Source organism: Thunnus albacares, chromosome 24 (genome assembly GCF_914725855.1).
Source record: "Thunnus albacares chromosome 24, fThuAlb1.1, whole genome shotgun sequence".
Taxonomy (NCBI): Eukaryota; Metazoa; Chordata; class Actinopteri; order Scombriformes; family Scombridae; genus Thunnus; species Thunnus albacares.
The window spans coordinates 13,973,243-13,986,379 of NC_058129.1; the positions used below are offsets into that span (position 1 = coordinate 13,973,243).

The following is a 13,137-nucleotide window of genomic DNA, read 5'->3' on the forward strand; positions in this document are numbered from 1 at the left end:
CTGCGAGGTTCCTCGCTGTCAATATGAAAATAGCAAGCTGCAAAAAAAGAAAAGAGGAAGGGAGAAAGGAGCTGTCAGTCCATCCAGAGGAAAGGGAAAGGGAAATAGAGAAGAGAGAAAGGGAGGAGGTGATGATGAAAAGAGAGAAGGCAAGCAAGGGTAGATAAGAAGGAAAGGACAGGAGGTTGAAAATGGAGAGAGATGAGATAGCAGAGAGCGCCAAGAAGACAAGAGGGTAGAAGTGAAAAACTGAGGGCAAAATAAGAAGAGGCAGAAATGGAGTAAATGGAATAAAGAAAAAAGGAAAGGAGGAAAGAGAAATAATATGGCTCGGGGTGTGTTGTAAAGCTTTCTGTCAGTTGGAGCTACTTCCAGCGCCATTATTGGACAGGCTGGAACATCGTCAAGTGAAAGTGCAATATAAAAGGCTTGAAGAGGGATATTGATGACACCACTGTGGGGACCAAGAGGTGCAATCTAGCTGGAGACGTGAATTAAGGCACTCAGAAATATGATAGAGTTGTATCACATTGGCATTCAGCTAGTCTCTGTGCAATGTGTTTTTTTTTCTTTCTTTTCAAATGTGATTCAGCCGAAAAGAAACTAATGCAAGTCTGAGATTAGATATCAGTTGGTAATATATGTGTGTAAGGCAGGTCAAAAGGAAACAAATTATGTAATATATGCGTGTCGCAGATGGATTCTGCATTGGTGAGGGGAGTGTGTGGGTATGCAAAACTACGCTGCAACCTTTAAGCATGTAGGTTTTTCCACTGGAAATATATTTACTCGCCCGCACATTATTTAATAATGACATTTACACCATCAACTGGTGATTCAGTGTAAGAATTAATCATATCATATTGTGATCACGCTGCTGGGGATGTTCAGCGCGTCCCTTATGAGCTCTCCAGTCGTGTAGGAGAGCTGTTAAAAACATCTATATTTATCCGCGTCGCCGGAGACTCAAACTTCATGTATCTGTCATCGCCTTGAATGTGATAAATGGGTGATTAAGTGAAGAATTAGCTCTACGTTTATGGAAATAACACTTATTCACTTTCTTGCAGAGAGTTAAATATAAGGCTACAGATAACAGTTGGTTAGCTTAGCTTATAGACATGAGAGATATATTGATCAAATAAGGGTATTTCCCAAAATTATCCCTTTATTTCCTCTAAATGTAATGAGTAATAAGGGAAATTAAGAGTTTAGATGAATTTTGTAGCAACATTTTAGGTGTTTGTAAGAATTTGAAGCTACAAATAGTTTCCACGTCTTATGTAAACCATTCAGACTGTATTTCTACTCAAAATATGAAACTAACCAAGGAGAGTTTTCATGTCTTCTTTTTCCTCCAGCCTCAAGCTGAGAGGGAGACTTAATCACCTTTACGAGTGTACTGTTTCCAATCTAGCTGTGGACCTTTTGCTTATCAGTAATTAAATGTTCTCTGGCTCCCTGTGGGCATCTTGAGTTTCTCTGATAAAAAACCATAATGCTTTTGATGGTAACCACATCAGTTGTGCACCTTTACTGCCTTCAGCTGAATTGGTTTGGTTCCAAAAATGCCACATATTCATTTCAGAAAAAATTTGACATTAACTGGTAAAAAAAAACAAAAAAAACAAACAAAATAGAAACAGTTGCTTTCTCAAAATATGCAGTATTTGCAAACCAAAGGAAAATAAGTGGTGTGTGGTCCCATCCACTTATGCTGCTTATCAAATATGACAGGCAAGTGGCAATTGAGATTCCCATTACTGGGACAAATGCTCGGTGTTTCCTAAGCTACCTCATGGGCCCCAAGGACACAGCATGAACGCCATGACCTCATTACCGCTCATGCAATTTTGCAGTTTGCATAGTCAAACCTCTGCTGCTGCCAATGCTATCAGCTAAAAGTTGAAAAAAAAAATCACAAATTATGCCACTTTTTCAAGAATAGCGGTAAATTCATTTCAATGACAAGATATATTGTGATATTAGAGATGAGTCTCTGTCTCATTTCCTGGTGTAGGTGTGATAAGTCAGCCATATAGATCAGATCGTGCAGGTGAGCGTTTTTGTGTTCGAGTGGGTGTGTGTATGAATTTATGTGTATGTGTGAGTGTGTGTGTCTTGTCTGTACTGCTGTGTGTTGCAGGACGGCTCAAGCGATGTGTTTTTGACAGCGGGTGCCAATACTGATGTATTTGTTTGGAAGCCGCCCATTACTGCTATTCTGGGCTGATATTCATTATCTTGAAACATGACCACTGTCAAGCCAAAAAACTAAGAAGAAGTAAAAGTAAAGAGACACTAAAGTTCTCTCTCTTGGCTCCCTGACAAATGAAACTATCTCAGCCATTAGCTAACAGTTGATAAAAGACCAATATTTGCATAATACATTACAGTCTAAAGTATTCCACAATTAACATTTTTGACTTTGATTTTGGCCTTGAACCTCGAGAAAGCTCAAGATGCCTGCAGTCATCTACCGTTCCCTTCCACTATCTACCCCCGCCCGTGACCCTGTGACACTATCGACTGAATGCTTGATGAGGACGCTGAGGAGGTGAAATCCAGTACCCTATGATAAGATCAGAGCCTCCCATAATACCTCAGCCACTCCCATCCCGTGTGGACAGCAGGGAGGCCGGGGATGCGGCATTAGAACAGCACAGATATCAATTTTATTACTGTAAAAACCGGAATAAGAAGCCGTCTGGCATTTTGAATCTAAACTAGTAAAAGTAAGACTTAAATCTTAGAGGTCAAGCTCAATATTATCAATAAATGTAAAGCATTTTTTATTTTAAAACATTTAACAGTCCAATTCTGATCTAGAAAAGACAGAAACTGAGAAATCCTCTCTACAGCTTGACTGTAACTTTTGAACCAAATCAAAGCAGATCATGTTATAAAGAGCTTTGTGCAGGGATACGGAGCTTGATGTTTTATAAATTCTAAAAATAGTAAAGAATACCTATCCTTATCTGTAGGCTGAGAAAAGCATTGAAAGTGGGCATTGATCTGTTTCCATGGCACCATTACCACATAGTCACTGACAGTGAAAAGTAAGTCTCTTTGAAAGCTTATTCACAGGCTCGCACTAACACCAAAAAAAAAAAAAAAAAAAGCTTTTCTTTTGGATGTTTTGCTGAAATTTGGAGAGAAAAAAACATAGGATGGTTGTGTTTTGGCCACAGGCGAAGTGATGCATGTTGTTTGTTCTCAGGAGACAAAAGAACCAGTTAAGTCTGGGTATCATTAGGAGCTCTGTTTTCTTACTTCCCACTAAAATGTTCAGAGGACATCTTTCACAACATGCAAAAAGTCAATAGAAACAGACAGTACAGAGTTTTATAGGACGGCAAAGTTTTATTTTAAAATGTTGTAAATGGTATTGATGGAAAATTTAAGCATTTTCCATTTTCTGAAGGTGACTTTCTCTTTGATAAGATGCAATTTTCTCACTAGATATGACTTTTATTACTGCATGAGACATGCATTTCATTTTGACGGTAGAAACTTAGACTGAAATATATGAGAAGGCAGAAATACATGCATGTGTATATAGACATATACTGTACTCCCTGAATGAGCATTAGTTTTACCCTTGGCAGGAAATGCAGCACAAGATCAAGTGTTTTGTTCCAGCATATTTCCAGTTTAAGTTAATTTGAGCACAGGGAACCCAGTGTAATTAAGTTCTGAGATTAATACGTGGAAATGTATTTGGTTTTTGTATCCTTCCCTCTTAAGCACACGAGCTAAATAACAGAAGAGACTGCAGACTAGCATATGAATTGAGGAAAAAAAAAAATCAAAGGAATCCCTTACTCCCTGATGCAATTATTTCCTATTCACATTAGTTTTTTTCCAGCCGATGACATTAATGACTTTGAGCGAGGAGTATGAATCAGAGCTCTGCATGGCGCCAGTGGAGAGAATCTGATGGGCACTTGTAAGGCCGGCAAAATATTCCTCAGCCTCAGCGTACTGTGTTCTTTGAGATGCTGTAAAATAAATAATTACTTTTATTTCATTCAATTTTTCATGTATTTTCTGAAATGTATAATTTAAGAGATTTACTGTATTTGATCGCTAAGAGTGTTAAAAATGGTTTCGGGCATTAAATTTGATTCAAATTTCAATGAAAAGTACATTTAGAGAAATTTTAGATTATGCTATGTACTGTACAAGTATTGTTAAACAAGGAAGCAAAAAAAAAAATCCCCTACCATTCTGTTGTTGTGTCAATGTCAGATCATACAGCAAGGCAACATTTTAATTTCCTGAAATCCCCGAAGCCAAAATTCACCGTGGCGTGTCCTTCCTTTTGCCTTTCAGAAACTCCACTCTCGAATCATGGATCTGTCTGCGGCAGATTTGCTTCTGGAGCCGGAGAGAAGCAAGGCCTTCTTGCTTTCCAGGAATACAGACTCTCCTTCTAATGTAAGCTTGATGGGAAACATACAGTAGATGTTTTTTTTTGTTTTTTTTTTTAAATTCAGCTGCATGAATCATACAGGTACCATAACTGGACCCCTACCTCTGCTCAAGAAATCATTACAAGATATTAAAATACAGACCTAACAATCTAAAGTCGTGACCCTTCATCTCAGCTCTCAGCAGGAAGAACTAGCAGTATCACTTGGCACTAAAAGGAATAAATCCTTGTCATATTACCAGAAAACCATCGATTGAGACTCTTCGTCAGTAAAAATGACTCCACGGGACAGTGTGGTACATTAGTCATCTTATGTATTATGCATTAAGGACTGAAAATGAGTTTTACCCTTTTACCCCTTTGAGAATGCCACCTGATAAACTCTAATGTGTGCTATGAAAGCGGAGGAAGAGGGAGTAAATGAAATAGTAATAGCCAAGATGTGAATTATAAAACATCTTATCTAAATGTGCTAAAGTACCACATCTCCTAAAATAGGTTGTGTTAAATGATACACATGTGACACTTACATGAGATGACACTTATCTTATTTCTTATCTTGCCTGCTATAACTTTTTTTTTAAATAATTTACTTATATATTCACATTTTCTGCAGTGAGATGCTAATTGGAGAAACATCTGCTGTTTTGTGGTGACTGCACATGGAAATGTGATTGATATTTTTTAAGCTTGCAAAATGCAGTGCCTTAGAATATTTGACTGTTCTGTCAAGTCCTTGTTAAATACCTTTCATCACAAAATTAACAGCAAGATAGTAATTAGATATGCAAAACTAGCCAACAACTTGTACATCAAAACACTTTTTGATGCATAGTCACAGAAAAATCTTTTGACATTAAAGAAAAAGCTGTACACATTTAGGTAATACTTAAGAATAAAAGAAGAATACTTAAGAATCACTCAATATATGACTTATAATTTTACAGCTATTGTCAGCATTTTGCTCTACAACACTTCAATACATTGATATGTATGCCAGCAAGCAAATTAACATAATTTTCCCACCTCATAAAACCCAGCACAACTGTATAAATGATGCTGCTACTTATGCTAATAGAATGTCATGTCTCTTTTCTCTTTTTATCCCATAGGAGGTTCAGCTGAATGGAAAAGCAGGTCTTCCTGTGACCAAGTGTCTGAGCCAGCTGAGTCTGACAGTGCCAGCGCCTGTATACCCACGCAGCAGCTGTAGCAGTAGTGAGTTGTCCCTGTCAAGTGCATGCAGTGAATTCTCCAGCGGCTCGTACACCTGGAATGATGGACGCTCCTGTGGGAAAATGGTAAATCCCTTTACTCTACAAAGCCTGACAGCAATTCCACAAAACATTAACAAGTGATGGCTCATCAAGACCCATGTTTTAGATACTTAAAGAACTATTAGGGTTTTTATTGCGTGTCTTATGAGACCCTCATTAATTCCTAATCTTTGTCTAAGAGTGTGCTGACTATGACCCTAAATGGAGGCCCCACAGATAATTCTGAAAAAAAATATTTTTGTTTTTCAGGTTGATGGGGCACAATAACATAGCTCAAGATACATAAAATGTGTCCTGATATCTGTCAGCAGTATATAATTTAAGACATGGTTGTCGCCACGGTAAAGGCATCATTGCCGACAGCTTGGCAAAAGTGATTTATGTGAACATGTGACGTGCGAGAAGTCAAAACACTTTTAACATCATGGCAGAACAGTAATAATTACTATGATCATGAAAAACAGGATGTTAATTAAGTATGTGTGCATATACTATTATACAATTTCTTTCTTTTTGCCCTGCAGTCATCTCTGACCTGGGAGAAGAGGCTGAGTTTGGGTTCGTCAGCCCCTAGTAATATCTGTGCCCCCCTGGAGGAGCAGCTGCCCACAAGACGCAAGGAGAGCCACATACTAGAGGGATTGAGAAAGCTACAAAGGAGGAAACACAGATCCTTGTCTGCATCCAAGGTCTCCAAGTCAGGCTCCAAAGACTGCATGAACTCAAACGAGGGCATCTACTCCCTGGGTATCAAGAGTAGCAGTAAAGGGGTGTCCAAGCCTACCCACGTGGGTAGAACTTCAGCTGTTGGGGGCAAGAAGTTCTCTTATGATTCTGATGATGCAGATGATGAACTTGCACATTCAAGTCGTGCAGATAACATCCCCACTAAGGACAACTGGTTTTACTGTAAGAGGCTCTCCCACAGCATCTCAGACAGTTTGTGTAGCTGGGAGGGGATACAGGACAGTGGAGGTGGAGGTGACAGCAGCTCAGGACCAGTGGCTACAAAACAGCCCTCTGGCTATGACTCAAAAGAGCGTCCTGAGAAACTCATGAGTTTCATTAACAGTTTTCTCCCTGAGGGAGGGCGGCCATCAGCTTTTAGTAAACCATCCATGCTGCATTTCACCCCTTCTGATGCAGAGGGTCCCAATCACCTCTCTGACGTGGATGATCCAGAGGAACTCAACTCTGAGTCCAGTGACATCCGAATGTCCTTCAGCCAGCCAGCAGAGCAAACAGAGAGGGACCCCAAGAGGCTGTACAGGGATGCTGCTAGGCTGCTCGCACACCAGTGCGTGCGAAGGGACCAGGGACGCACCCAGTCTGCAGATGGGAGGCCCAGGCCTTTCAGCCTAATTAAGGAACCTAAAGGGGCCAAGTGTACTCAGTCCGAGGAGAGCATCTTGGCGATATTTGATGCAGAGGGAGAGCCTATTGAACTTTGTGCTCAGAAGCTTGCAGCAGGTGCTGGGTCTCGAAATGACATTCCAGGTAGCAAAGTAGTGGCTGATTACACAGAACTAGTGCCCCAAGAGAGACCGACGAGGCAAAAATCAACAAATGTAAGAAACTACACTGTTCTTGAATCTCCGGAGAAGCCGTCTGAATATCAGATCAGGACTAGCAAAACAAGCAATAGCAGGGAGGGCAGTGCAGAAAGGTTGTCAATGCAGTTAACTCCACAAAGGAAACTAATCAAACCACTGAGCAGCCGAGCTAATAAAGGCCATTCCATCCCTCCCATGACTGATACTGCTGGTCCCAAGTCCAGTGGTTCAAAGATACCCGGTCATAATAAATCTTTGGGATCCCCGCTGAGACTGTCTAAGGGCTCCACCACTGAACCAAGTAACAGTGGAAACTCAGGACCCTCTAGTCAGGAGAAATCCCCCTCCTCCCCTACAGTTAAAATGTCCAGGTTCATCAAGAGCTCACAGAGCCCAAAGGCGGTAAACTCCAAGGTCCCTAGCAGGCCAGAATGGAGTAAGGGCTCGTCCTCCAGTTCCCCACACCTCTCAAGGAGGCACCTGGAGTATGCTGACAGTGGCGAGCAGCCAACCAGAGACAAACACTGTGAAACCATCAAAAATAAACTCAGGTCCCCTTCTCCTCCCCCTCCCCCGGGCCGCACCACCTCCTTACTGATCAGACCAAATTACGAAGGGTCGCCTCAGGCACATAAAATAGGGGTGGCTCAACAATCCACACCAAGCACTGTGAGGGGCCCTCCCCCAAGTTACCACACCTCACTTGTACCAAATATGCAAGCTACGCTACCCATCAAGGATAAAGACTGTTTAGACCTGGATGCAGGCTACGGGACTGCACTTGCACCTCAGAAACTGGTTGACAAAACCAGTCAGCACCTTCAAAAGTCCCCCGCCATGACTCAGACACCTACTAAAGGCACTTCCAAGCGGATGACCATGAAAGACTACCTCCCTTCTGCAAACTCAGGGTGTGCTCCAGAACATGAAAATGCACCTAAAAGCTCAAAGAATGTCCCTCCTCCCTACAGTGCCCTCAGAGGGTCCTCACTTCAGAACTCATTTGCAAGTAAGAGAGGATCTACCCATGAAAATGTCCATCAGTCGGTGCAGAAGACCTCTGTTGGTTTACCTATATCGCTTCAGGACACCCCTCAAGGTAAAACAGAGCCACAAAATGGCAAAGCTGTAGTCAGCCCACCCAGCTCAGTTATGCTTTCCCCTAACTCAGTGGAGAAAGCCTCAAAGACTCGCATCCCAATGGGGTTTAAAGCATTTTTAAAATCTCCCCCTAGCCATAAAAATAGTCCCTCTATACCAGGCAAGCAAGAGAAAGATCATATCAACTTAGTTTCCAAGGAGACTGTGACTTCAAATGCTTCTACCCAGTGTGACAGCTTGCAGCCTGTGTACAGTATTGATTCACCACCTAAGATGTCCATTACAGAGGGGGAAGGTGAGGTTCAGTGTAGGTTACTGGAAGAGGAAGTATGTGCTGCTGTTTTACCAGAGGAGGGGGACGTCTCCGATAAAGGGAAAAGGAGTAGTCAACTTTTCTCTAGATCCATATCTGTTACTACCAAACCTCATCTAAAGCCGGCCTTGGGAATGAATGGGGCCAAAGCCCGTAGCCAGAGTTTCAGCACCAACTACATTGAGAAGCCCAACATCAATGTTCTGGATGGACCGGGAAAAATCAGAACTCAGATCATCACTAACTCAGGCGAAAGGGGGAACTCTCTGTCAAGACAGAGTTCCTTGGAAGTGCCCAGTGTTGGGTTGGCAGAGAGCCCTGTCCACTCCCCAAGGTCGAGGCTTAGCCACTACGGAGGTATGACAGGGTCAAATAGTCACAACATACTCCCTGAAAGAACTTCTAAATCAAACTCCAGAGGTGAGGGGTCACAGGGCACAGTGAAAGGGGAGGCAGTCACCTCACCCTCTCAAAAAGAGGTGCGTAGCTTACCCATCACTGATAGGATTGGTTTGAAGAACATCCGTAAGCCAGCAAAAGTTGCCTCTCATCCACAGTTTCAGCCTCCATCCTCTTGTGTCTATAACTCAGATAACCCAGCGAGAGAGACGGGAGGCATAGCAACCACCCCTAATGAGCCAGACTTCAGCAGAGAAGTCAAAACCCAGACAGACTCGCAAAACAAACCCCCAGATACGGAGGAGAAAAAAATCAGTCCAACAGCCTGCACTATTGAAGAGAAAGTCATGATGGGAATTGAAGAAAATCTGCAGAAATGTCAAGAGCAGGAGAAGGTCGCTGCCAGTGAGTCCAAACAGAAGACAGGCCCCTCGCTGGCAAACTGGTTCGGCTTCCGTAAAAGCAAACTTCCAGCTCTGACTGGTAAGAAAGCAGACTCCCCCAAGGGAAAAGAGGAGAAGAAAGAGTTAAAGATTGGATCAGTGCTTGGAGGCAAACAGATGAAGTCTGACAAGAAGAAGGATAAAAAGAAAAATGATATCCCGCAGAAAGACAGTCAGGAGGCGCAGAATCTGTCTGAGGTGAACAACAAGCTGAGCTCCATCATGGACCATTGCAACAATCAGATGGGTCAGATTACCAGTCAGATCCAGTGTACGACAGCCTTTATCGGCAAAGACCAGTTTGTGAACGAGCTTCTTGGCAGGTGGGTAAAGCAACATCTTTGTCGTCAAGAAAACCAAGAATGAATTATCTTTAATTGATCGGATGCTATGATGCTGATTACTTCCTGTCACAGCCTTGTCAGAGTTGTCTTTCTATCCAGTGAATCGACACTTTAAAACAAATTGGTTGTGCTATTAAATTAAACATGAGCCGTTCCTGCATTAAATCTGTGTTCAGAGAAACTGATAAACAGCACAAAAAGCAGCTGTCTGTTTGAGTTATGACTCCACTCCAGTGAGCTTTAACAGTTCTTGGACCAGCATCCAGACACGTAGTCAGCACACTCAAACTAAAGTATCTTCATGCTGGGAAAGCTGCACATTTCACAGCTCTCACTTCATTGATGCACCACTTCAAATCACATCTGACAGATTTTTATCCAGAGTACCTGCAAACAATCACTTAAGAGGGAGCGCCTCGCAAAAGTTGTTAAACAGTTAATGGCATTTTTGTGTTTGTATTTCTCTGCATTTCTATATGTTTGTGTGCATATTCATGAAGGGGAAAGAACAGGTCAATGCAATTTATCAGCCGGCTCATTTTCTACCAGCTGAGTTGATAAAAGAGGAACTCAGCACACAGACATAAAAACGGATAAAATCTTATTCCCTCGCAGGACTGCTGTGAAGGGCAACTTTGTGGCTGCATCACCACCTGGGATCTCTACACCCAAGAAACACAGCGAAATGAAGGGAGATATGGAGATCTGTCCAGATACGGCTGTAAGTGAGCAAACACGCCACCGTAATAGAACTGCGCCGACTTTAACACTGTAGCTGTCTGTGTCGAGCTCATCTCGTTGGCCTCTGACACACACACACACACATACGTGCAAATTCCCACAGGTTTTCACACTTGCGCGGTATGTACATGTTCACAAACACATCCACAACAAGGCCGCCTCTTCAACATCATACCCCCTGAAGGCTCGCTATTGATTCACATTGTGTTCCGGCTCAGCCTACTATTCATCGCCTACTTTTTCATTATCTACCCAGGCTGATGCTGTTGTTGTTTCCACAAGGTTTTTTAAAGTATATCTCACACAGAGACGGCTATCAGGCCATGCATGTAATACAAACTTGAATCAGGCTTCTCTCAGCGGCTTTATTAAAAAATAAAAAATCATATCAGTGCACTTCATAAGCAAAAGGCTCAAATTATGACCTTGTGGATTGTATTCTTTATTATCTGTCAGTCAAAAAACCAAAAAAAAATTGATGGAGAGAGCCTGAGTGCTTGAGAGAGTCTGAAATAAGCAAGATGGCAATAAAAAAAAAAAAAAAAGAAAGTAAAAAGAGTGGACTGAATGGAGGAAGAGAATGACAAAAAGAGAGTCTCACTGCATAATGTAGGAAATTTAATCCAGATGATGTGGAATTTCGATAACATGGAGGAGCCCCTTATCGGAGGCACTCAGTTTGACAAAGGGGCCATTTAATACCATCCTCCAAGCCTTCCCTCTATCTCCTCCCCAAAGAAATATAACAAAAGAGGGACACTTTATGACCTATAAGCTCTTTTTTGCACCACCCGAAAACCTCTTTTTTCCCCGAAATAACCCAATTAAAGTAAAGCAGGAAAGTATGACAATTACCTTACTTCTTTCTGAAGAAAACTTCAAACATATTTCACAATGCCGGAAGCTTGTCTGTTCATCTGGAAAGTCATAAAATACACGAATCTGTAGTTATTGCGATTGATCCTTTTCATTCTCACTTTTCTTTACTGCAAATTGCCTTTAAGGGACTTTTATTAATGTTATTTAACATAAGGGTTAATAATCTATACAAGTATATTTGTATTCAAAAAGACACCCATGTCAATATCATGTATCGTTCATTCATTTTCTAGACCCTTATAATGACTCAAAAGATCAACCTGAGGGCTGAAAATGAAGAGGGACGCATCCCAGACACTGCTTGTCAAGACCACATGTTAGGTAAGCTTTATGTATTACTGTTGGTTGTACAGTAACATTTCACCAAAAACAGGGAAACTGAGTCATTATTCACCAAAATTGAAAACAAAACATGACTCTTTGTGTAATAAAAGCTGTTTGGGGACTGTAGTTTTCAAGCCAATGATGCTTGAATTCAGTAAACCAATTATTTTACAATAATAAATCCAATGAAATAATAAGAAATGTAGATAATTTGCACTGAAAACTAACCAAAGTGGTGCTCAAATCCTCTCTTGTGTGTAATGTTTCTTTTACTAACTTGCATTGTGATGTTCTATTCTTACTGCACCAAAAGTTCATGGTGTCTGTTTTAAGCTGCTGATTTTCATATTTCCTGTTTACCTCATCCATTGCAGCTTTTTTTTTTTTTTTCTTTCCAAGCGGCTTACGAAAAGCTGCCACTAACCATCACGAATCAACCAGTGCAACAGAGCATTAACACATTTTTACAGTTGTGATTTCCTGATGTGATTGACAGCTCAGTTCCTTTGCCAACTGATTCTCCGCGCTGCCAGACTGCCATTACTGTGGGGAAATGGCATCCGCTGCAAAAAAAAAAAAAAAAAAAAAAAAAACATGTTGACAATCTAGCCAGGTGATTGATGTGCGACAGGGTGATATTTTACAATGCCTGAGCAGCTAAGGAAGTGAAAAAATAGATGCATCAAACATTTTTTTGCGAGACAGGATGATGATTGTTATCGTTGCAGTGCGACAAACTTACATTGTAGTGTGTAATTCGGCGCATGGAAGGAGAGGGTGTAACTGCTGTTTACTGGATGCGAAATGCAGTCGGTTTGTCACTCAGTTGTCACTCAGTGGGCTTTTTGAGAAATTGTCTCAGTGATCCATTTCAAAGGTCATATTGACTTATCTCTTATAATATAGCACCATGGCCAGGCATGAATTGAGATAAGCTGAAAGGGGCTCTGTTTTATGATGTGGGGCCACATTCTTTGGGGAAAAAGTGTTTTGATGTTCAAAAAAATTGGATTTCATTGCAAAGTTTTCAGTCTTCTATGGCTAAAGAGTCAGATATTTTCCTCAGGAGTCCAAAATGAAGGCGAATGTTGTTGTAAATATGCAGCTACTTGCCAACAAGTCAGTGTGTGTTGGGCTCACAACTTGTTTCCCTTGTCCCCAAGTGGCCCTAATCTAGAGTTAGTTAGTGTTTCTCAATTAAAAATTTCATAAATCTATCCGGCATTTTTTCTTTTAACTAACTGGCTGTAAAAGCTGATTATTGTCAAGTGGGTTTGCATCATAGTTGGCACTGTTTATATCCAAAAAAAAAATGCACATGCTGGTGA

General features: G+C 41.3%; 1 protein-coding gene across 8 annotated transcripts in view; it reads left to right on the plus strand.

Annotated features, from left to right (window-relative positions):
* LOC122976610 (nck-associated protein 5-like) overlaps positions 1 to 13,137 on the plus strand; it is a 136,493-nt gene that overhangs the window by 107,000 nt on the left and 16,356 nt on the right. For all 8 annotated transcript variants that reach the window (XM_044345183.1, XM_044345188.1, XM_044345187.1 and 5 more), the window contains 5 exons: positions 4,336 to 4,440; positions 5,548 to 5,736; positions 6,237 to 9,844; positions 10,481 to 10,586; positions 11,719 to 11,806. In XM_044345183.1, coding sequence (XP_044201118.1) covers positions 4,336 to 4,440; positions 5,548 to 5,736; positions 6,237 to 9,844; positions 10,481 to 10,586; positions 11,719 to 11,806 — 4,096 coding nt within the window. The remainder of the gene's footprint in view (positions 1 to 4,335; positions 4,441 to 5,547; positions 5,737 to 6,236; positions 9,845 to 10,480; positions 10,587 to 11,718; positions 11,807 to 13,137) is intronic.